The sequence below is a fragment of the Trematomus bernacchii genome, unplaced genomic scaffold (assembly GCF_902827165.1).
Source record: "Trematomus bernacchii unplaced genomic scaffold, fTreBer1.1, whole genome shotgun sequence".
NCBI lineage: Eukaryota > Metazoa > Chordata > Actinopteri > Perciformes > Nototheniidae > Trematomus > Trematomus bernacchii.
This window is the reverse complement of record NW_022987720.1, coordinates 28,255,136-28,279,977: the sequence shown is the minus strand read 5'-3', so window position 1 is coordinate 28,279,977 and position 24,842 is coordinate 28,255,136. Positions and strand designations below refer to the sequence as shown.

General features: G+C 39.5%; 2 protein-coding genes across 2 annotated transcripts in view; both read right to left on the bottom strand.

Moving 5' to 3' along the window:
• Nucleotides 1–5,527, bottom strand: part of polr3h (polymerase (RNA) III (DNA directed) polypeptide H) — a 5,537-nt gene extending 10 nt beyond the window's left edge. Inside the window, exons 1-6 of the mRNA XM_034142240.1 lie at nucleotides 5,191–5,527; nucleotides 3,944–4,040; nucleotides 3,377–3,463; nucleotides 3,001–3,064; nucleotides 2,159–2,384; nucleotides 1–740 (exon numbers count right to left, since the gene is read on the bottom strand). The exon at nucleotides 1–740 is cut by the window's left edge and continues 10 nt beyond it. Of these exons, the coding sequence (XP_033998131.1) occupies nucleotides 690–740; nucleotides 2,159–2,384; nucleotides 3,001–3,064; nucleotides 3,377–3,463; nucleotides 3,944–4,040; nucleotides 5,191–5,301 (636 nt within the window). The 5' untranslated portion in view covers nucleotides 5,302–5,527 and the 3' untranslated portion in view covers nucleotides 1–689. The remainder of the gene's footprint in view (nucleotides 741–2,158; nucleotides 2,385–3,000; nucleotides 3,065–3,376; nucleotides 3,464–3,943; nucleotides 4,041–5,190) is intronic.
• A 3,547-nt stretch (nucleotides 5,528–9,074) lies between these two features.
• Nucleotides 9,075–24,398, bottom strand: aco2 (aconitase 2, mitochondrial). Its single transcript, XM_034142799.1, has 18 exons — nucleotides 24,323–24,398; nucleotides 20,620–20,762; nucleotides 19,825–20,083; nucleotides 19,248–19,340; nucleotides 18,918–19,076; nucleotides 18,133–18,283; nucleotides 17,528–17,632; nucleotides 17,348–17,439; nucleotides 16,037–16,142; nucleotides 15,400–15,557; nucleotides 15,220–15,293; nucleotides 14,791–14,902; nucleotides 13,881–14,063; nucleotides 12,839–12,934; nucleotides 12,493–12,684; nucleotides 11,080–11,212; nucleotides 10,393–10,514; nucleotides 9,075–9,381 (listed from the first exon to the last, which is right to left on the bottom strand). Exons 1-18 carry the CDS (start codon nucleotides 24,356–24,358, stop codon nucleotides 9,250–9,252), a joined length of 2,346 nt encoding a protein of 781 aa, XP_033998690.1. The 5' UTR covers nucleotides 24,359–24,398; the 3' UTR covers nucleotides 9,075–9,249.
• Nucleotides 24,399–24,842: the final 444 nt, after the last annotated feature.

Sequence of the window (24,842 nt, the reverse complement as noted above, 5' to 3'; positions counted from 1 at the left end):
GATACGTCCTTTTACTGTGAAAGTGAAAAACAGCTGTTAAATAAACGGAGGATAAAAAGGTGAGATTTTAAATAAAAAGTAAATATTAGAAAAACATTTTTTATTATTGAAATCTTCAATTTTTTGCGATCTTGATGATACAAAGGAATAATAAATTGTCTTCTGGGGCTTTTTCCTATCAACTCAACCATCACTCAGCCTTTGTTTCTGTCAATTCTCACACCTTTATCATCCCTGACATGCTGTTAAGTGCTCAACATCACCTGCTTTAACCCTTAAAGTCAAAATATGTGACTACGTACTGAGGACATTATATTCCTAATAACAAATGACTTAATTGCTCTTTTTCGTTTGAATTTGGGGTCAGAATCTCACTTTAAATGTACCAGAATGACTGTAAACGCATGTCAAATCATTGTGTTTTTAGATCTATGGTCAGGTTGATGTGTAAACATGGAGCTGGTGTGTTCAGGGCAGTATTTACAACACAGTCTGTCTCAGAGGGACGTCAGTCTCTTCCCACCAGCAGTGTCTCGGTTCAGAGAGCGTCTGACTTGGTGTCTTTACTTCTGGACCCAAACTCCTGGGTATCGTGTCTCCAGCTCACCGTTCCTCGTCTTTTCGGTCAGTTATGATGTTCGATCTGTTCGTAAAACACCAAATCTTCCTCCTCTTCTTCTTCCTCAGTGCTAGCTGTTCCACCAGGACAGCAGCCCCAGCCCCGGGTCACAGATGGTTCCCTGGAACAACAGCACAATGGATCAGAATCAGAATACTCTACAGGGTTCATACACTTTTTCACCAATGACTTCTCCATGACCTTTACCTCATTTTCCATGACCAAAAAAATAACTCTTTCTCAGCGTACCACTGAAAATGGTTTATTTTAACATGGAACAGGAAAATAAGGTCTGCATATGAAACATGTTGTGCCTATCTAAAACAAATCAAATAGTAGGCTTACTAGCTTCTACACGCTAAAGCCACTAAAATCTCTCACCAGCAAAATACCTCGTCAGTTAAATGCCATTTGACGTTTCATTACTATACAGTATTTATTATCATTATAGTATTACTATTTTGGCGATTAGATAGAATATAAATTATATTTGATGCAACTTTATTTACATTTCCATGACTTTTCCAAAACTTTGGGAAAAATATTGTTTTCCATAACTTTTCCAGGGCCTGGAATTAGCATTTTGAATTTCCATGACTTTTCCAGGTTTTTAATGACCGTAAGAACCCTGACTATTTATCCAAGGGGGGAATTGGGTTTCATAACAGTTGTAACATTTCAGAATTAAATTAATTATATTTATAAGATATAAAAACCAAAACAATGGAATATAAATATTTACATAAACATAAGATTTTAAAGTAAAAATGTCCAATAAACGCTAAAATAAAAATAGAAAGAGAATATTCATACAACCATGAACATTTAAATTGTGCAATAAATAAAATACAAATATTTATCTAAACATAAGAAGTAAAAATGTGAAATAAAAAGATACATTTCATTAAATGAAATATTTATATAAGCATAAGAAGTTAAGGTTCAAAATGTGCAATAAAAATACAGAACAAGATATTCATATAAACATAATAATTTTAAGTAAATTGTCCAATAAAAGAGTATCTAAAAGGATTTTATATTACTAATAATTGTGGGGTCATTGTGTTACAGTGCCCTGGTTTTTAATACTAAATACTGTTTTTATGAGGCACTCTAAACCAGTTAAACAAACCTCTGTTAATGCATGTGTAAAAAGTTACTCTACACAAAGCTTTAAAGCACCCAATTTCTTTTTATTTCTTCATGTAAAAAGTCTGAGCCACTTGTTACCACATTAAACAGTAAAAGGGACACTTTAAATGTCAAGAAATGTCCTGGTTAAATAAAGTTTTTATTAGATATAAACAATCTCAATATAAATCCCAAATCAACAAAGAGACTCTCTGTGTGTGTGTGTGTGTGTGTGTGTGTGTGTGTGTGTGTGTGTGTGTGTGTGTGTGTGTGTGTGTGTGTGTGTGTGTGTGTGTGTGGTGTGTGTGTGTGTGTGTGTGTGTGTGTGTGTGTGTGTGTGTGTGTGTGTGTGTGTGTGTGTGTGTGTGTGTGTGTGTGTGTGTGTGTGAACATGAGGTGTGTTCTTACGATCAGAGTGTACGGCGCCTCTTTCTTCTCCACCTCCTCAGCTGGCGGCGCCACAGGCTGTCCGGGTATTGCCGGTGTTTCTGCGGCGGACGGGCCCGTCGGCGACGTGTCCACAAACATCTCATCTGTCACCCTGAAACGGATGTCCTCGCCCTGGTCCATGTAGAGGTCGTGGGCCCCCTCGTCCGTCTCGTACTCCCAGAGCCAGACCTGCTCCGCTTCATCACTGAGGCTGAAGATAAGGACTGGAACTACAGGCAACTCCACATCAGAACATTTAAAAAATGTATTACGCGCCGTAGTTGAATACTCGATTCTGATTGGCCACTTTGGACATTCAGCAGTCTGTTATTTCTTGATAGCAGATTGCCTAAGGATGCTCTGATCAAGGGACTATGTGCGGTCATATCAATACGCAGAAGTCTGGATAATTTAACATCAGTGGTAGCTTGAAAAATAACACATTATTATTCAAATGTTCCATCAGAAAACAATCAGAAAATTAGAATCAGTTTTCATATTCGTGGACAGCAGAAACATTTGGATTCATGATGGCTAAACTGTTACCAGTAAAGAAAAGAAAAGAGAAGAAGAACAGGAAAACCAGAGAAGGCAAGAAGTAAAAAGACTCATGTCGCTGGACTTTAGAGAAATCAACAGAAGAAGACGGACAGGAAATAAACACTTAAGAGAACAGCAGAAGAAGAAAGACAGGAAGTAAACACTACTATTAAATGACTGGCGTGCTCCATATTATCCCACATTCCTTGATACACCTGTGTGTTCTTGAGATGAAATCACAGCATTTTGCTTAATTATAGGAACATTTTCAGGCAGGATACAATTTAGCGGGCTGCTGAAGAGACTCTGGAGGAATGAGGATGTCGTCAAAGAAGCCCATGGTCACTGTGAAGCAGAGAGGGAACAGAGTCAGAGTTTACAGTGGTACTTATATGTTGTGTGTGGTTCGTGTGAAAAGCAGAGACATGTGAGCCTTTAGGCCGACTGTTTTTTATGTTTTCTGTGAGACTGTGAGGTGAAGTTTGACTAGTTCTTTTGATAAGACATGCATAAGTCATGTGCTTGTAATTACACAAAACCATTAAATGAATTAATTTGGACTGTTGGTGGGACAAAATATGACATTATTGAGATTACATTAGAGAATGTATATCTGAGATTTAGTAAAACATGCTGAGATGGAGAGACAGAACTTACCATGAACTCCTTCTTGACTGCAATACTTGATTTTGCCGAGTAGGATCTCATCGAGGAAAGGGTGAAAAACAACGTACCTGAAATGAACTGAGAGAAAAAGCAAAGGAAGATGGGAGGGAGTCATTAAGTGACAGTCCATCAACCCTCCCTTTAACCATACTTAAGATCATACAAAAGTTGCAGTAACTAAGTTTAGCTGGAGACTAACCTCTATCACTCAGCTGTCAAGTGTTTTATTATTGGATAAGAAAGTTAAACAGGAAACTGTGAGACCAAATGTATCATAATCAGATTAAAACTGAGTGGAAGTGCTTTGTCAGGAAGTCATATTTATGTTGCGATGTATCTCAAATCTAATGCAGCTGTATAAGCACAATACATACTGTTGTATGTCCTATATATATATATATATTCATGTTGCACTGTTGGAGGAGCCTGTGACTTGAGTTTTTCATTTCATTTTCACTGTAGCAGCTGTGCACATGACAATAAAGCCTTGAATCTTGAAATGTAATCTTGATTTGAATGAACATGGCCTGATGCATGAATGAGTGTGTATCTTTGTACCTATGGTGTGTGAGGCTCCGTCTCCGGGGAAGATATAGGAGTCGTCCAGTTTGGTGATGTCGTACAGGCAGATGCAGAGGCCCACGTTGAAGACCACCTGAGAGGAGGGCAGGTCACAATGATCAGAAATGAGGAAATTATGATATTACACAAGTGCTTGGGCTCAATTGTGTACAAACGACTGTAATACAAAGAGCAAAACTGATTTGACTTCAACTGAAAGAAGCATCAAAACCCTAACTCATATTTGCTCAAATCACTTCACAATCACTGAAATGCATGTGTCCTTTGCTTTAAAAATATTTAAAGTGGACCTATCATGCTATATTTGAATAATATAGTGTAGGACCATACCTATATAAGGCATATTTATACTTTTTTTTTTTCAAAATACCAAACAGATCATGCATTTTAGCCATGCCTCATTTTGCTCAATTTGACATTTTTTAGCTCTGTTTTTGCAAGGGCAGATTAAGTGAGAACAGCACCATCTAGAGGCCTGGCATATGTACTACAGCGTCTCCAGCGCTTTCGAACGGCAATGGCCGTGGCTGTCTCCTCCTGATTGGTGGAGTTGGCCCAATAGCCGTAGCGCCACCGTCCTGACGTCAGGACAGTGTTCAAATCTGGATCAGTTTTTATCAGATCCGTTGCAGCCCCTTTTTTAGAGGTTTGGGTATGGAGGAAAATAGAGAGGGTTGTGTTTTCTGACACTTGGTGAGTTCCCTGGAACACTGGGGACACATATTCATGTATAAAAGACGTACAAAAGTGCATTTTGCATGACAGGTCCCCTTTAAATATGTTAGTCAGAGGTAATGCTTTTGAAGTCTCACCATAGTGGAAGACACAGGACAGAAAAGGCAATATAATTCAGTAGAATCATAATTTTTTGTTGTATATGAGTACGGTTACTTCAGTATAGAGTGTATAACAAATAATTTATAAACCTGAAAGTATCATCTCAATGGATGATTTTGAACTTTTAATTTGAGAGCTTATTTATAGAGGGGTGTTATTGTTGTTATTGCTGTTTTACTAATGTGATAATTTGTTCTGTATTGTATTTCTCCTGCTTCAAAAAAAAGACTACATACAGTAAAGGTAATACAATAAGCTTGACTTGTATTTACTTTAACATTTTGTGTCAAGAGTTGTTCAAATGTCTCTCAGACACACCGAGACACACACACACACACACACACACACGCACATACACACGCACACACACACACACACACACACACCTTGTTGGCCAGTTTCTTGTTGAGCTCCTCGGCTATGGCCTCGTTCAGTTGTCTCTGGAAGTTCCACGGAGGGATCCTGACAGTGTCCACCATCTCCACCAACACGAACATGATGCACACTGTTACACACACTCACACACACAAACACATGAACACACACACACACCCGGAGCGATGCAGTGTCGCTTATTTTCAGGATAGCGGATTTTTTTCCACACCGAAGAAGGAAAAAAAGGGTCAAGAAGTTTCCACGATCTGCCAAAAAACCCAATTTAAAGTAGAATAATCTAGAGAAAACTCAACAGTGTCCATGATGTCTCCATGTGAGTATTTACGACAGTGAGGTTTTACGACATGTCGCAAAACTTAAAGGTACAGAGCACAATCTTTCAGCTCTGTTTTGATATTTCTTATTCTTTAACCTACTGGGCTTTTTGGTTTCCACACATGTCCATACAAATGAGAAATATGTTATTTTAAGTACTGTACTTTACATTTTGATGTACTTCCATTTTATACTACTTTTTACTTCTACTCCACTACAATTCAGAGGTAAATCGTGTACTTTCAGTCCACTAGCTTTATTTAATACCTTTGGTTACTTTACAGATTTGGATTAACGAATATAATCAAGTGTTAAATCAGACTTTAGTTCCACCTGGAGTAAATTCACAAGCTACCCTGCAGTATACAAAGTCATTCAAACTAGCTGCACCTTTACCAGCTGTGATAACACTTTAATGATCAATAATTATAAAACATATCATATATATTATTCTGAAATGGACAATGACTACTTTTACTTTTGGTTCTTTAAGTATATTTAAATGCTAATACTTTTCTACTTGAATGCAGGACTTTTACTGTAACAGAGTATTCCTACACTCTGGTTCTTCTACTTTTACTCAAGTGCAAGATCTGAGTACTTCTACCACCTCTGGTAAACAGTGAATAAACAAATGCTATATATTTTTTAATCTGAATTACTTGAATTAAAAGCTTATTAAATTAATAGCCTAAATCTTTTAAGGCACAACGCACATACTTCTGTGAACACTACAATTCACAGTAAATACTAGAGTATCTATCGGAATTTGAAGGTATATAAAAACAGATTATATATGAATGAGTGAACACTGTGTGCCGATTTGATCAGGACGTCACTGTAACACTAACAATCACATGATCGTTTCTCTGATATCTAACACTAAGAAATGAAAACACAAAAACATTCACTTCATAATTTCATCTTTATTAATTTACCAGTCATTTTGTGAAGATAGTTTTGAATCTCTCAAGCAAACGATTGAACAATCTACTTTCACAAAGAATTTAATGCTGAAACCGGAGTGAGAGGGGAATCAACACTACGGGAAAAAACATCTGTTCATATATTCCATATTTATTTAGCTGTTTCTGAACACATGAAGCATGATGTGAAGGATATTTCAAACACACCAGAGGAAGCCTGACGCCCGAGTACAAAATTACACCACAGACATGCTTTTTGTTAACAACATAATTTGATTCGTCACTTTACAGTAGCACTTTTAAAAACTCAGGGTTACATTAGCAAACTGTGATTCACAAGCGGCTGGTTTTAAATGTGCAAAGGATGATCACATTAATCAATATTTTTGCAAGATGATATTTGAAAAGACATTGATCGTGGTGAATTCTGTAGGAAACAACTCCCTGTACATATTCAAATAATTATGGACATTTCACAGATCACATAATAATGGGTGACTCATGGATACTTCAACATATTCATTAGGCATCTTTGGCAGTACATCTGAATAGTGGCAAGGAGTGTGTATGATTTTCAGTTGAATATATGAACAGATAACTCCTAAATGGAGTCATTAACGTCTTAAAAGTTGGGCGTCCGCTCTTTCAAATCACCTTATTCCCTAAAAACGATTTGAACAAAACAAAAAAATCAAGAAAAATACACAGTCCCCTTCCTAAAAGTCCCTTATCACTGTTGAAGCAGAGAGCTACAATCCAATATCTGTGCTTTAATTTACCCACAATGCAAATTGTTTTGTTAACCCATTAAATTCATGTATATTCAGTCTGAGGGCCACAGAGGGGACTCTACATCATGACATATTAGATTTAACTCATTTAGACAGGCAGCCCACAGCATGTTACTCACTGTCTTTCTTTGTTTATATATATATTTATCTATTTCATTATTTATGTACACGCCCCTATACAAAGTGCAGCTATATATCACATCATTTACACACGGGTCCAAACTCTTTTAGTACATAGGGATTTAGCTCAGGAACTGTAAAGATTCATCCAGTGATTTTACTGTGAAGATGTATAGGCTTTCTATAGAGGAGGAGAACGCAAAACAGCAGTACTCCCACATAAACCGTACCAGCAGCAAACACCTCAACAATATGTAACCACACTGTTACAACATCAAGGCAAGACTTCTTGGTTTTCTACTGTCTGAAAAGTGGTGTTTTAATCGTGATTATTACTAACACAACAGAGATGTGCGCTGAAGACGTAAATGTTTGCAGTGGATAAACAAAGCTTGGCAAAGCGGTCCTAAAACCACTCTCCTAACCCTACAAAGTGCTAGTGTACAGGCGTCTGGACACTAGGTTGTGCGTTAGTTTGTGTAAAAGGAGCAGGCTATCTCATGCTATGGAGAACCAAACCTCAACCTGAGAAAACATTCAGATGGAAAAATACATTCTGCTCATTTTCAGGTTCATATTTGTATTTAGTCTGCTTTGATTGGTTAGCTGGCCGGCTGTTGTGATTGGTCAACCGCTTAGAGATGTCCCGCCCTATCACGTACAATGTGTTGGAGCGCTAGCCAATACAAGTGCAAGTGTCAGGTTGAGGTTTGGTCTGCCGCCTAAGTGAGAGCAACAAGAGACAGGACGAGCAAAGAGGGAAGCGATCACAGACTGATGTTAACCACCAAAGAAAAGGTTTACACACAAAGGACAAAACACAGCTGGAAAGAAGTCAAATCGGCGCGTCTATCACTAACACAATGGCTGTATGTGTTGTGGTTCCAGTCCCAAGTTTTCACACAATGGGACATTTTATCACATGACAGATTTAGCAAAGAGCAAGCGAGCGTAGGAGGGAGGGAGTTTGTGGCTGAAATGGAGCAAAATCTGGGCGAGATTAAGATCAAAAGCAGCATAAAAAAATGACGTATTTTAAACTGAGAGAGGATGGCTGTACCGTAACAGTGCAGCATGGGATATCAATAATGCTTCTACAGTAAATCATTTTGCCTGGTAGTTTGTCTACAGTGTGGCTCTCAACTACAACAGGTCCATGAGGGTGAATCTAGCAGCCAAACAAAGACGGGAAATGATTGAAAACGAATGTATTTCACGTACATTTGGTGCAATGTTATAATAAATAGAGATGATGTTAAAGGAAAAGTACAATCATAGGCCTTAAATAACTTAGATGTTAGAGCCGTTTGGATGGAAATTATCAAGACAAACACTTTAAAGGATGTGTGATGGAGAATCTTTACCTTTTAGAGTGTATTTTACAGTAGATATTTAAGCAGGAAGCTTTCAACTCGTCTGCTAACATATTTTTTTATAATATTCTGCGTCTCGATCAGGTTTGTATACTTCAGACAAAAGGTAATACACAGTGTTCTTTATGTTAATGCTTCAAACAGACTGTATTTTCACTAAAGTATGAAAATAAATGGCGTGTTATATCCGATTATTATTATTATTATTATAGGAGTGCTGTCAGTATGAGTGATGCTGCCTGTTTCAGGATCTAAGCTGTGGGAGTGCAATAACATTAATCCTGGCTGTGCGTGAACTGTACGTGCTCGTGTGTGTGTGCGCTTTTCATCTGTACAGCGACCATGCGTGTGTTTGAGTTTTCTTTAATTGAGCATCACTACAGTTGTCCCTAAACCAACTAAAGTCTGGTTACCATCCATCTTCCTCTTCGCCCCTCTCTAGGCCCACGTTTCTCCCCTTCTTAACCCCAGCCAAGGCCCCTCATTGGACCCCTACTGGCCCCTCCTTCCCTCCTCTTCATCAATTACTGGAGCTCCTTCATCCTGTTGAGGGCGGAGCCGGCCTGGAACCACTCGATCTGATTCTTGTTGAAGGTGTGGTTCAGAGTGATCGACTCCTGGCTGCCGTTGCTGTGTTTGATCACTGCTGTCACGGGCTGGGGGGGGGGGCAGAGGAGGTAACAATCATTTATCATGTTATTCACAAAGATACAGTCATTTAAAAAGGACATTTTCCTGTCTTTGTGATCATAAAGTAGGTGTAGGCGCTGTAAAAATACTGTGTTAGTACAAAAACACTTTAATACAATTTACACTTCCCATAATTAGGGGTTGGGTAGGGGAAATGAAATGTATATCACAATATATTTTTTCTGTATTTTGCTCGAAAGGTTTTATGAGATAAGATTAGATATGCTTTACTGATGCCAAATTGGAAAACTGTTTTGTTACACCAGCATGTTTACAAGGCATTTTTCCTCTTTTGTGAATGTAATGGTTAAATCTCCTAAAAAAAGAAAACTATATTAAACAAAATGCATGTGTTTATAAGCTACATGTAGGAATGAAAGTGAGGAATGGGGCTACTGAGACAGACCGTGAATAAAGAATCATAAAATAAATGTTTTTAGACCATTAAAGGTGGGGTAGGTAATTTTGGAGAAACCAGCTCAAGTGCGCAAGAATTTGAAAGTACGCAGCCGAAAAAAAATCTGCCCCTTCCTTCAGACTTCCTTACAGAGCCCCTCCTCCAACACACACGAACGCGCACATGACCAATGAGGGCACGAGATAAGTTTGTGCACGAGATGGAAGGCTGACAGGCAGGTAGGCCATCCAGTTATTTTAGCCGGGCCGGCTCAGATGATTGGTCGTGCTTTTTACAGCGCCTCGGCTTCCACAGATGACATTTTTTAATGTATTTATTGTCAAAGCATTTCATATATTCATTGCTATCGGGATGTTAAGAGCATTCCATGGAATATAACAAAAAGTTTTTCAGAAGTGAATTACCTACCCCACCTTTAAGCAAGTGAACATGTTATAGTAGAAGACCCAAAATGATTAACCTAAATGTATGGTCATGATAACTAGCCTAATACGTCTCCTTTAAGAGAAGGTCAGCTGTCCTGTGGATCGATATTTCGTTAGTTTGTCAGACTGCTCACCTTGCCGGGAGCGAAGGTCTTCAGTCCAGTGATTGAGATCTTGTCGTCGGGGCGGATTTTGTCGTAGTCTTTGGGGTCGGCAAACGTCAGAGGAAGAAGGCCCTGTTTCTTCAGGTTAGTCTCTGTGAGGAGGAGAGAAAAGATGGAAATATGAAACCCAACAGCGTCATACTGGACGTCAGGTAACCAGAGAAGAGCTCCTTGTGTGTCAGGAGAATATCGATTACAGAGATGTACAAGGTCATGGAGAATAATGCATGCGAGCGCGTGTGGCTGGTGGTTATTGATTAGCGCTTCTCAAGATGAATACGCTATTCACACAGTATTCATGCTGTTGGGAATCCGTTTTTTTGCCAAGACCGAGTAATCAACAGCATTTATTTTGTGTCTTTCTGGTTCTGATGAAATGTTTTCACACGAATGTTTGCAGGCTTTCATCTCTCCACTTAACATGAAGCCTCCTGTAACAAACTGGCTCTAATGGACACTAGTTATTACTCTCTTAGGAGACATCCTTTTTCTCACAGACTGTAAACATGCCAGTAAATAGTCATCAGTTTGTTCTGAAACCATAACACTCATTGAGACACTGCCTCCCTTTGACAGGGATTAGATAAATGAATGGTTCAAGTGAAAGTGGAATAAAGACAGATAGATGTTGTTTTCCATCTGTGGCGGTAAACGTACCGTGGATTCTGGCGAAGCTCTTGACGATGATGGCGCGTCCTCCCAGGTGTCGAGGCTCCAGGGCGGCGTGCTCTCTGCTGGATCCCTCTCCGTAGTTATCGTCTCCAACCACCACCCAGTTCACTCCATTGGCCTTTAACAAAGAGAAGGAAGTAGTTTAAGTGCTGTTGGGACCAGGATAGAGAAGACAAAGAAGTCCCATCGAGGAAACTGGGAAATCGGTTGCTCAGAAAGTATGCAACTCGAATAAGAATGGGGCTTTTCTTTGTTAGCACTAGCATACAGCATGCTACACAATCCACCTTCAGTTAATCGGGTACACCTAATGGTTGTTACGGTCCGTTTCTTGTTCAATTATTACCAGCATTACACTTTTATCCAAAGCAACTAGCATACACCTCAATATCGTAGACTATGGTAGACATTTTTGGGGTTAAGTATAAAGGACACTCAAGATGTTAACAAAGGGGACTCGGGATCGATAAATCAATATGTTGTGTCAAATCATTGATTGATTTAATAGTAGCCTTGTAATAAGAGGGATGATATGCCGGTGTTTAGGGCAAAAGGACTTTGAATCACCCTCTTAAACATTTATATGTAAACCCCTAACCCAGGGGTGTCAAACTCAAATACACAGAGGACCAAAATAAAAAAATGGGTACTAGTCGAGGGCCGGACTGGTTCAATGTTTCTTGCAGAACTTATTGAAATGAACTTATTGCACATATTAAACCTGGAACTAACAAAGCTTAAATTATTGCCTATGAAAACAACATTAAACATTAAATAATCAGCTGCATTCATTTCTTATGGCTCTATATGCAGCTTTTTCCCACAGGCCAACAACAGCTTCAAAAAAACTATTCCCCTCAAAGAACAAACCAAACATGCCCTGTTGTCTCAAGAAACAAAGTGCAGAAGGAAACATCCATGTAAACTCAGTGTGCTGCTCTGTGATGCTAGTTCAAGCCAGATACTTGGCATCTCATCTTGGGTGCAAGTTCATCAATGTTTGGGGTCAGGCTCTGAGCTGAGGAGACCCTCAGGATTGAGTGAAGGTGTGCGTGCAAAATACCGGCGGGCCAGATCTAATAGTAATTAGAAATTATCCTGCGGGCCGAAATTAAATCCACCACGGGCCTGATTTGGCCCCCGGGCCTTGAGTTTGACACATGTGCTCTAACCCATCACAGTCCCCCTGCTTCCACTCCTACTGCTATTTATCTAATTTGTACTTTATTATTTGCCCCTTTTGTTTGTTTGTTTGTTTGTTTGTTTGTTTGTTTGTTTGTTCACCATGTAAAGCAGCCTTGGGTCCCTTGAACGGCGCTATACAAATGTAATCTATTATTATTATTAAAGTATAAAGGTAAAACATATCATCAACAGTAGACAAGAGTCCAGACTCACCTTGTAGTGGCGGGCCACGTCAGGCACTCCTCCGAACTCTCCCGTCAGCAGGTTCTTCACCTTGTTGATGGCCTCGTTGTCGATGTTGACGGCTCCGATCAGCATGTTGTTGGAGATGTTGTCCAGATGGCCGCGGAACTTCAGCCAGGGCCCGGCGGCACTGATGTGGTCCGTGGTGCACTTCCCCTTCACCTAGAGGGACAAAAGTCAAAGTCAACTTTATTGTCAACCTTTCAGTTTGTGTGTACAGACACAGAGATCGAAAATACTATATTATATATAATATTCACATCACACCCCAGCACTTATATAGTTCTGTGGAGTTTCTCTTTTATTCGCTGCTCACCTTGATGAGGACCCTCATTTCCTCCATGTCTTTTCCGTGCCACCTGTCGAAGGGCTCCAGCAGCTGCAGGCGGTTACTGGAGGGGCTCACGATCACCTGAACACACCAAGATCACTGTTAGACATGAAGGCTCTTCCAAAAATACATAGACATGAAGGCTCTTCCAAAAAAATATCCTTTTTTCTTTTATTGACATTTGGCAGCAAACATTTATAGTGTTTTTTCAAGACATAGTAATTGTACATATTAAGTGTGTCTGTCCGAATTGCCTTTTTTCTTTTTTTACACAAAGATAACATAAAAACAGTCAAAAGTACGAGCATTAGGGAGTGATCAGGACTTCACAGTAAAATCATACGTTTGTAAAAATAAAATCTGGCCTATGAGGTTTTACGAAATCAGTCCACTTTCTCCATCGCGACACAAATAGTTCCAGTTTGTGATTGACAGATGATGTTATCCTCTCCATTTTGTAAATGTCCAAGAATATTTTCAAAGGACAGAGGTGCAGACAACTTGGTTTGTAATATTTAGCCAACATTTATTTTCTTGCTGTTTTTCTTTGTAGTAATTAGATTATAATTTACTGTCCTTATTTAAGATTATTTTAGCAGTTGTTTATGCTTTTGTTTTGAAGGCACCAGTTGATTTGGGTAATTATTGGATGCAGGTGGACAGACACCAGAAAGGCAGATGGTTTTTAAACACAGGAGAAAACAAAAAGAGGACGTTATTGTAAACCCATTGTTCTTTGTATGCTGGGTCATTGACACCCAAGGAAAACAAACTCTAAACAAAATTATTGCCCGGATAATGACTTTCATCCTGCGTAAGATTTGCTACCTGGTTTCTCAGTTGCAGTTTTGTTCAATTTGTTTTAGCTTTAAAGATCAAAGAGCTGTTTATTATTTTGTGTACTGCTTCAAACTCTTCTGGGTTTATGACAGAAGACGCTCAAATCACTAGAAAATGGCTGTATTGGTGCCGTGCTGCTTTCTGGATTGTCATGATAAAATACAGTGTCTTTGGAGAGAAAAATCACCGTCAGTGCGGCGCCGTCGGCGGGGGGGTGCTGGTAGGTGTCCTGGCCCGGGTCGAAGTCTTTGGAGGGGAGCTCGTCACCGGTGGGGGGCTCCAGCATGAACTTCTCTCCGTTAGCGGCGGTCAGATAGTCGGTCTCTGGGTTGAAGTCGAGGGTCCCAGCGATGGCCATGGCTGTGACGATCTATATTCAATTACATAATAAGCATTTAGGGTGAGTCACACACACACACACACACACACACACACACACACACACACACACACACACACACACACACACACACACACACACACACACACACACACACACACACACACACACACACACACACACACACACACACACACACACACACACACACACACACACACACACACACACCACACACACACACACACACACACACACACACACACACACAACACACACACACACACACACACACACACACACACACACACACACACACACACACACACACACACACACACACCACACACACACACACACACACACACACACACACACACACACACACACACACTTTTTTTTTAAGTCGAGGCTAAAAACACTACTTCTATTAGCTGCTTACCCAGAAGTCTTTTAACTTGTTTAAGCACCTACCGTATGTACAATGTTGTTTTTAAACTATTTGTATGCATGTTTTTTATGAATCTGGTATTCCATATTGTTTATTTATTGTGTTCCTCTCTGTTGTCTTCCTATTAAGTGTTAATGATGATGTAAAGCACTTTGAATTGCCTCTGCGTCTGAAAATGTCCTATATAAATAAACGTACCTTAGCTACCTTACCAACTATACTGTATTCATGAGCTACTGTAAGTCTGTCTATTGATTATAATGTCATTATGAACTCCTGAGTCTTGCTTCATGCAGTACTTCTTACCTCAGGAGAGGTGACGAAAGCATGAGTAGCCGGGTTAGCATCATTCCTGGCGGTGAAGTTCCTGTTGTAGGACGTGACGATAGTATTCTTCTCTCCCTTCTTCACATCCTTCCTGAAGTAAGTCAAAACACAGAGCATGTTAGTCTGAGGCGTTGTGGTTAACATACATTGCTTTTATTTGCTATTCAGACTTTACTTTGTATATTCTTTGCAGTGAGCAACCCGTTTAAAATCAGTTTACAAGACTGACATATTAAATCCCTACTGCTGGCTAATAGCAGATACAGAGTTCATTACATGCAGTAATATAGAAGTGTGGGAACAAACAACATTTTGATGATTTCACTGGAAACTGAAGTAGTCAAAAATCATTATGTGGGGAACACTTCTACAAAATGTAATCTGTGATTTTATAATGGAGGTGCGTACCTGTCCCACTGACCGATGCAGGGTCCACAAGCATTAGCGAGGACAACACCACCAACATCACGCAGGATCTTAGACTGGAAGAGGGACATTATGAATTAGAGTAAATCCTTTCCTTGTGCTGAAAGAAAATGCCTGCATAGTATGGGTCACTAGTTCAATGTTAGTGGGACTGTGACTCACATATCCGTCTCTCTCGATGGTGGCGCGGATCTGCTCTGAGCCGGGGGTGACGGTGAACTGGGCTTTGCACTTCAGACCTTTATCCAGAGCCTGTTTGGCCAGAGAAGCCGCCCTGCCCATGTCCTCGTAGCTGGAGTTGGTGCAGCTGCCAATCAGACCTGCAGGAGATAAGATGAGAGAGGAGAAATCAGAACAAGGAGGCGCAATTTTCTTTGTTTATTGGTTTTTTTTCAACAGCATACAGTTATTCCATCAGAGCATGTATCAAAAGTAGGTAAACAAATCTTCACTTTATAGAAAAATAGGTAGAGTAACAATGTAAATACTGCTTAACACCAGGGCAAACTAAAGCACCTCCCCGCGCCGGGCCCCAATTAGCTCCGAAATAGTTTTTCACATTATTCTGCATATGAAACGAGAGAAAATTGTGGAATAGGAGAACACATTATTATTCTCTCAATGACTGGACTTGTATTGCACTCTTTACTAATTCTACCCTGAAAGGCCTCCTGACAGGCTGTAATGTGAGATCCGGTCAATAGCACAGCTCATAGGAACAAAGAAAGAAATATCAACTTTCACTAGACAAAGCATTAAAACCCTGTAAGAGAATACAGCTAACGTCACAGATACTGACCGACTTTCACCTCCAGGGGCCAGCCGCTCTTCTTAGCCGTGGCCCCGATTTCAGACACAGGGTGGGCCAGGTCGGGGGTGAAGGGCCCGTTGATGTGGGGTTTCAACTGTTGGAGAAGAGAGTTTATTTTTTGAATGGACAACACTTGAAGCCTCCTTGGAATTACTTTGACTTACAACATATGCAAGGTTTTGTAGGTCAGTGATTCTTAATGAGGATTTTTGTTTTACTGCCCAGCTTCGGGTCATTTATTAAAACTAGTTTATTTAGTTTAATCTTGTCCTAACATAAAATAACATTTCATAGCAGAAAAATCCTCAAAACTTAAATGATCCGAGATTTATTTTTGACATTTTCAACTGTTTGGAGGAGATAGTTTATCAAATAACTTTGACTTACAACATACTGTATGCAAGGTTTTGTAGGTCAGTGATTCTTAAATGTAGATTTTATTTATTTATGTATTAAGCTAATGAATGTATTTGTGTGCAGTGGAAGTTCTTGTCCGAAAATAAAAGAATATTTCATGGCGGCAAAATTCTCAAAACCTAAATTATCCCAGATTTCTTTCTTTTTATCACACATTGTATAATTCCCTGTCAGTATTAAAACATAAAGTACCTGGATTTCTTTGTATAATTAAAGCTAGTACACAGTTTATTAACTGTAGATCAGGGCTCTTCAATTGGCGGCCCCGGGGTGATATTTACTGGCCCTTTGAGTATAATGTTAAAAGTAAATCAACTGTTTTGTTTTTTTAAGAATTTTAGTTTTTTTTACGAAAGAAAATTGGGCCAGAGTGCCTTACATCCAGAGAGGGTGTTATATTGAGAGATAGAGGGGAAGACATTGCCTGAAAACTTCGGCGGGCTCGGGTTTCAAACCCACCTACTAGCTACTGTAGTGACAACTCCTGTCATTGATTGCATCTGTGCGTGAATGATTAGATCATGTCACCTAAATTAAATCAAATTAAATGATGTTGATGGTTACATTAGCTTCACATGTAGGCCTACTGAGTTCTGAACTTGCCATTTAGATCTAGAAAGGCCTTGGGGCTATGTTGTTTGATTTAATTAAACACAATATATGCACTCCACTATGCTGTTGTAGTATTTACTGTATCTGAAGCTCTTAATACGATTGCTCATATTTCAAGCCATCTTTTTCCCGGCCCCTTGCTTTGAATAATTTTCATCAACCGGCCCCATTCCAAACTAATTGAATAGCCCTGTTGTAGATAGTCTGGATTTGGGACATACCTATAAAAACGTCTTACATTACATGATTCATGTAAATGTTAAGACTCACCTCGCTCAGGTTGATCTCAACGACCTGATCGTATTCACAGCCGTTATCTGGAACCAAGTCTTCTTTGAACTGATCGGCCAACACAGCGATCTCTGAGAGGGAATGAAGAAGGAGGAGAGGAAGCTGTTGTTAAAACACGTTTCATGAATACTAAACTGAGACTGACGGAAAGAGACTGACCTCCACGGCCTGTTTTCTCCATGTACGTCTTCATGCGGTGGTTGTAGGGGAAAACGGACGTAGTGGCTCCGATCTCAGCGCCCATGTTACAGATTGTGGCCATTCCTGTAAAAAACAAAGAGTTATTTTAGCCTATGAGTAAAATAAACTGCACTAAAGTTGAAGAAACTAATCTTTTATTCCAGCAAGGAATGGGTGAATGTTAGTCGATACGCCTGTGTTGATAGTTAAGTTAATCAAATATATCATACAAGATATATTTTTCACCGTGATTATTTTTGCTGAAATGTATATTACCTGTTGGGTTTACATGCATGTTTGTTTAGAAATATTGTCACCAACACTTTAGCCAACATGAAGACAGAATGAACATTTACATCCCGACAGAAATCAATAAATAACAGGCTCTGAGAAAAGCAAAAAAAATCATGAATTATTAAATACCTTAAACGACACTTATGTCATTGATCTGAATTATTTCTGGGAAAATGTATCGTCTAATAAAAGTAGTGATTGTGCCAGGCCTAGTCGTTGAAGCGGTCACTGTTCTCCCTATTATTTTCCTTCACCAGTGTTTTTAATACTTTAATGAATGTGATGTTCACCTGTGCAGGAGATGGAGTCCACTCCAGGCCCGTGATACTCCACGATGGCTCCGGTGCCGCCCTTCACAGTCAGGATGCCGGCCACCTTCAGGATCACATCCTTCGGTGAGGTCCATCCAGACAAACTTCCCGTCAGCTTCACTCCAATCACCTGAAGGGAAAAATATGCACAGGTTTAAACAAATAGAAAAAAACAAAACAGACTTTAGTGACTGAAAACAGGGTTGAGAGTGCTAATTAAATACAAATAATTATAGGGAGATTTTTAACACTCTCCCTCATGAGAGACTGCTTGCTACCTCAAGAGGGAATGTAGTGACCAGTCAGTATGACCGTACTGTATTTGCGTACTGACCTGAAAGCTTTACTTCTCGGGGGGGGGGGGGGGACACACACACACACTTGAGCTTCTGATTACCTGATTACCCTGAACTCACATATTGCGGACTTGAAATTATATTCCTCATAGTTTTATATGTTTGATTGATACTCCAGCATGATGTGTATGTATATGCGTGTGCATACACATAATTTATTTATCCTTTGTGGTCTATCTATATTATTGTGATTATGTAAATGAGGATTATTATTATTATTATTCAATTGTTGTCAAATTGAGGATGTGCTGTGTGGCTGTCTGTGGGGGGGGGGGGGGGGGGGGGGGGGGGGGGGGGGGGGGTGGGGGGGGTTTGTGCATTGTTTCTGTATGTTGTGTTAAACTCAATAAAGAGTATCTATAAAAAATTAAAATTAAAATAATAATTAACAAGATGTCAAAAACTCACATTGGGACACTTGAGCTCCCAGGGGATTCCTGCCATGACGTCCACAGCATCCGCTCCACCCACTCCGATACAGATGGAGCCGAGGCCACCGCCATTGGGAGTGTGGGAGTCTGTACCAATCAGCATCACTCCAGGGTACGCATAGTTCTCCAGGATGATCTGTCCGAGGAAAGGGACGAGACACGAGTCAGTCACAGAGTTTTATCTTGGGATGAAATTCTCCACAGACTACTTCTTTGGAATGTCCTTTTCTGGATGGACAAATGCATCATTTTTCAATGTAAAATGTAAAAGACATTTAAAACGTTATTATAAATCAGTGTACTGCACCTGATGGATGATTCCTGATCCGGGTTTCCAGAAGCCGACTCCGTATTTGGCTCCAGCGGAGGCAAGGAAGTTGTACACCTCCTCGTTTACTTCCTGTGTTCAGAATTATTGGTGAGGAGTTATTTTCATATAAGGTACATGAGTATCCTTGATGTTACCACACATAATAAACTTGGATGCTGCATTAAATCCTAAATCCAGTAATTTAACAGTTATTTGATCAAGCAGGCAGCTTCAATGGAATAAAAACTATTTTTTACGACAGCTTCGGGCAGAAAACGACAATGCTGACAGATGGATAAAGGGAATACACTGCTATTAAGATTACCAAATGTTACCTTGACTAACATTATATGGCTCAATTTAATTTAGAATAATGTGAGAACACAACTCAAGATAAATATAAAATGTAGGTATATTCATTTTTTGCTTTACAATCAAATCCATCTCAACACATTTTAAAATGTTCCATCAATTTCCTGAATTTGCAATTTTCAACCAATGACTGTACTATAAACTATAATGTACTACAATATATACATATAATCTCCATCTATATGTCTGTGTCAGTCCTCACCTTGGCCCTCTGCAGGTCCTCCACCCCTCCGATCTGAGCCTCGATCAGATGATCGCAGTGGATGGTGGAGGGCACGGCCACCCTGGGCAGACCGCTGCTGATGAACTGCAGCATGGCCATCTGAGCCGTGGCGTCCTGCATGGCCACGCGGTCGGGGCGCAGGCGGAGGTAGGTGCTGCCGCGGGCGATATCCTGCCCCACCGGGTCGTCCAGGTGACCGTACACGATCTTCTCCGACAGAGTGAGAGGACGGCCGAGCCTGGAGGAGAGGATTAAGAGACGAGGAGTGTTTATAGCCTCAGAGACTACAAATGTCATCAATATGGCTAGAAAAACAAAACCAAAAAAAGGTCTGTCGTTGATAGAAGCTGGAGAGGTTTTCACGTTTTGTTCGACTACATAGAAAAGGTCAGTAAATATCCCCATGGTGAGTCTTAAGCTTCTATGGGCCTTAAAATGGTGGTTGCCAACAAGTGTCTAAATGAGACTACAAAACATCATCACGCCAAACATTAGCCGCCTTTAGCTTAACGGTGGTGACCATAATGTAGTTTGTTTATAGCCTAACATTAGCTTTTTAGGGAGATCTTTACGATTACGATGCTAACTTCCAGGTAGGCAAACAAAAAAACGTACAGCATGTGGTGACCTCAGTAGGCGGGAACATCAAGACATCCAAAGTTAGCTCTGTGGGCCCTCACTAGTAAACATTGTGCAGCTGTCATAAACACCCTCCATTCCTCATGAGCCAAACGGTACTCATCAAGCACTCTGTGTAGTAGGGCAACTTCTGACCTTTGGCGCACGATGTTGATGTTCTCGTGCATCTTCTCATAGTTCACGGTGCTGTTGGGCTCAAAGCGGCTCATGGCCACCTTGGCCTTGGCGCTGAAGGCCGCGCAGACATGAAAACGCCTCGCCCCACTTCCGAGGACCAGCTAGAGCAGAGGAAACAAAGGACAGGTTTGAGAAATTGCACCATAAACAAAGTTTTACTGTAAGGCAAGGCAAGTTTATTTATATAGCACCTTTCAACACAAGGCAATTCAAAGTGCTTTACAAAAATGGAAGACATTAAGAAAATGGCATTTAAAATCAGTCATTAAAAAGAAAAGATAATAAAATAAACATTAAATAAATAAATCTGTAAAGAATAATACATAAATATTTGAGTTATAGACACAATAAAGTGTGAAAGAATGGGACCACATGTGAGGATGGTTAAAACATAACCTTGCAAGAGCACTAGGGGTGTAACGGTATACGTATTCGTACCGAAATTATTCGGTTTGGGCCCTTCGGTTCGGTACACGTGTGTACCGAAGTGTACCGAAGTGTACCGAACGAATATAACTTTAAACGTAAAAAATTGAGAACGTGAACAACTTTTTGGAAGTAATCTCAGGTGCTGCGTCGCAGCGTTCAGTGTAATTTGCTCACATTGGGTTCAACGCGTCATAGAGCGACCAAGTCATTTCATTGGACGAGAGGCATACTATGAGAGCTGGTCACAGGGATGCGTTCAAATTTAGTCAGTAATTTGAGGAACTGTCGAAATGGCGAACTCAGATAAAGTTGAGCTCGAAAATCCTCCAGCATCATTGAAGTCTCCGGTTTGGGAACATTTTGGTTTCGCAGTTACGTACAAGGATGACGGACAAAGACAGGTGGACCGAACCAAAGCTGTTTGTCGGCATTGTTCAACTAAAATTGGTTACGCGGCTGGCAATACATCAAACTTGCACACTCATTTGAAAAGGCATCACCCGAACGTGAATATCACCGGTACCAAAAGAAAAAAGACTGAAGTGCAAACCCAACTCCCACTAGCATTTAAGGCTCCAACACTCGCAAAAAGTTCAGACCGAGCCAAAGCTATTACAAACGCCAAATATCCTTATGTTGCCATGTTAGCAAAGCGCTACCTGGCTGTATCTGCTACCTCTGTCCCTAGCGAGAGGGTGTCCTCCACATCAGGAGACATTGTTAGTGCCAGCAGATCTGCCCTTTCGGCAAGCAATGTGGACAAGTTCATTTTTCTTAAAAAAAAGCATGAAAATACAATGACAAGCAAGCAAGTCCTAATGTCAAGCTGGCTGCTTAGGTACTAGTACAGTACAGTTCAAATACAGATTATTTCAGTTCATCGAAATGCTGCACCTTAATGTTTATTTTATTATATTTTGTATTTATTTGAGTGAATATTCACAGTTTAATAATAATTTTTAAAAAACAGAAAATATTTTATGTTTTGTGATCATTTTTTCTGCTGTACCGAAAACGTACCGAACCGTGACCTAAAAACCGAGGTACGTACCGAACCGAAATGTTTGTGAACCGTTACACCCCTAAAGAGCACCAATAAAAAATACAATGTGTAGTGTGTAAAAACACAGACAAAGAATCCTCTATTTTGGTCACAAACGGCTGGGCCAGCTGGGTTAAACATTGACATTATGATAGAAAGACAACTCTGAATTTCCTGAGCAACTCATTACTGGAGGTGAACAAAGTATATTTACTGCAGTTATTGGTAATTTGTCAATCATTTCCAACTGTACTCCAGTGTACAAAAGCGCTATATTGTTAAAAAAACAAGAACCCTTTTTGACATATGGTTTTGCCACATAAATAAGACAGTCATTAAAAAAAAAAAATCCTTGTATAAAGAGAAGTTCTAGCCACATTAAAAAAAATATTTTTGCTGATGATGAATTATGATGAATTCATTTTAATGTCAGCATATGTTCGTGCTGGGATTTTTTTTTAAAGCTGTCAAAATAGGGTATGAATCTCTACTTTCTTACACAAAATCAGAATCTGTGGACACTGTAAAAAGCATTTTAATAACTTAATGTCCTTTAATTGTGCATTGCAAAGCTTTATTATGGAGCAAAACACACTAGATATACTCCTGCATCAAGATTATGTAAGAAATGAAGAAGACACTGTGACTGAATAAAGTTTTTGGCTGTCATTTGCCACTGTTGAAAACTAGGCTATATCAAGCTATATTACAGGATAATATTTAAATCTGTCTTGCCAATGAGTGACCTTAGTCTACACAAGAGGGATGCTATGTTCAGTGTTGATATTCAGGGGAAAGACACTGTGCTCAGAGGAACCTGGGGTGAAAGTTCACACAGCTCATATTTCAGTGGTTAGCCTCCCACTAGGCTGGTACTGACAGTCTGATACAGGACACTGTGGATGTGTGAACACTAGAGGCACAGGCAGAGTAAATCAGAGGAGCACTATTAACAACAAAAAAGAAAATCAGTGGAAATAAACCAGGAGCAGTGGAGAAAATCCTCAGAGGGCCATTCCCCTAGCTCTGGAAAATGATGACTTTTATTAGTGGGCTTTTTATATAATGTCCACTCAATGCAATGCTATGCTATCTATCTAACTAAGGTACCATCTCATAAACGTAGACTACAGCAAGTAATGACAAATCTCAAACGTATACAACTCAAGCACACTACACTGACAGCCATGTTTTTCTTCATTCTAAATAAAGCTCAATTTCTGTCTGTAATATAACAGTTTTTTTTTTTTATATTAACCCTGTATTTTTTCCTTGTTTATACCATAGGATGTTATCTGATACGAATAATGGATGAGGTCATATGTGATTGTTTATAGGTGGGATGACATTATTCTGGGAGGACATTATTTGGATGTACAGTCTGCAATTTAAATACAAATAATGAGATAATAAAATGATGAATTACCAAGCAAAGCAAGCCCTTACCTAGCAAACAAAACACTAAATATAGGTACATGAATTGTTTTATAGCAGTATTTCACTTCCTTATTTCTTTTATGTATTTAGTATGTTGCACTTTTAGATTCTCATTGCAAAAACGATGTTGTAACTATTCTGTAAATGAGAAAAAAAACTTGAAATCATTCACCACTGAGTACAACAATGTATGACCGAGTGTAGGCTGTAGGTGACTTTATAAGCAGCATACTTACTTGTGTTTACATCCTAATGTATACAGCTACGTACTGAAGGCCCTGTGCTATTTAAAATGAAGATATACAATCTTATTTCCTCCATTTCCCAACAAAACATCAGAAACACAGTGCAGGCTATCACTCCCAGCTGTCAGGAGGAGCTGTAATGAAGTGCGCATTAAGAAAACTCTGTAACCTTGTGATCACCTTGCAAATATCAGGCCACCCGAGACCGTTTCCACACAACATCCAGCTGATATTGATTTAACGACATACTGATACTATAAAAAACACGATTTAATGTTTGTTATTGTAAACTCTGGGTGTTTTTTAGCCGTTGAAAGGCGACGCTTCCGTGAGTCACACGAGGACACGGTGACCTGAGTAACGGTCGCTGTCTGCGCACTTTACCCGTTAACCGTCAAACTTAAGAGAAAAAAATATGACTATACAGAAACACATTTCTGTTGTCATGTATGTACATGAAAACAAGCCGGTTAAAGAGTCTGTAAAAGATAAAATAACGTTTTCTTACCCGCAGTCTGGTGACAGTCAAACAGTAAGACGCCATTTTGTTCACTGACAAAGATGTGTGTCGCCCTCATGTGACGTAACTGGCTTAGAGCCCAAGTAAGTGTACACATACAGTGCATACATGAATATAATAGGAAGATTGTCAAACAAGGGGCAAATATATAACATGTAAAATATTATAAATCGAATGAATAGAAAATAAATAGAAATATAAGTGAAATGTAAGAGGAATAACTATGACAATTTATTCTGAAAATGTGTATTTATTTTATTTTATTTAATCGTTTATTTGGCAGGGACAATGCACAGTAATGAACACTTACATGTTAAGTGTTCGATCTGTTCATCTGTCATATATACTGATCATACAGTCAATAACTTTGTTGTTATTAGCATCTGGTTAGCTAGCTATGCTAACGAATATAAGAAGCTTTTTCTCCAACCAGTGAGGTAAAGGCACATCTTTATATGATCATTATAGTTATCAAAAAATAAGAGAATAAAGTAAACAGGTATAAAAT

Excerpts from the sequence above, each read along its gene's own strand:
- aco2 (XM_034142799.1), bottom strand. The coding sequence starts at position 24,358 with ATGGCGTCTTACTGTTTGACTGTCACCAGACTGCGG. Across the intron at positions 20,763-24,322 it reads TGACTGTCACCAGACTGCGG|CTGGTCCTCGGAAGTGGGGC; the intron begins GTAAGAAAACGT and ends CCTCTGCTCTAG. Across the intron at positions 10,515-11,079 it reads GAGCTTCGCCAGAATCCACG|AGACTAACCTGAAGAAACAG; the intron begins GTACGTTTACCG and ends TCCTCCTCACAG.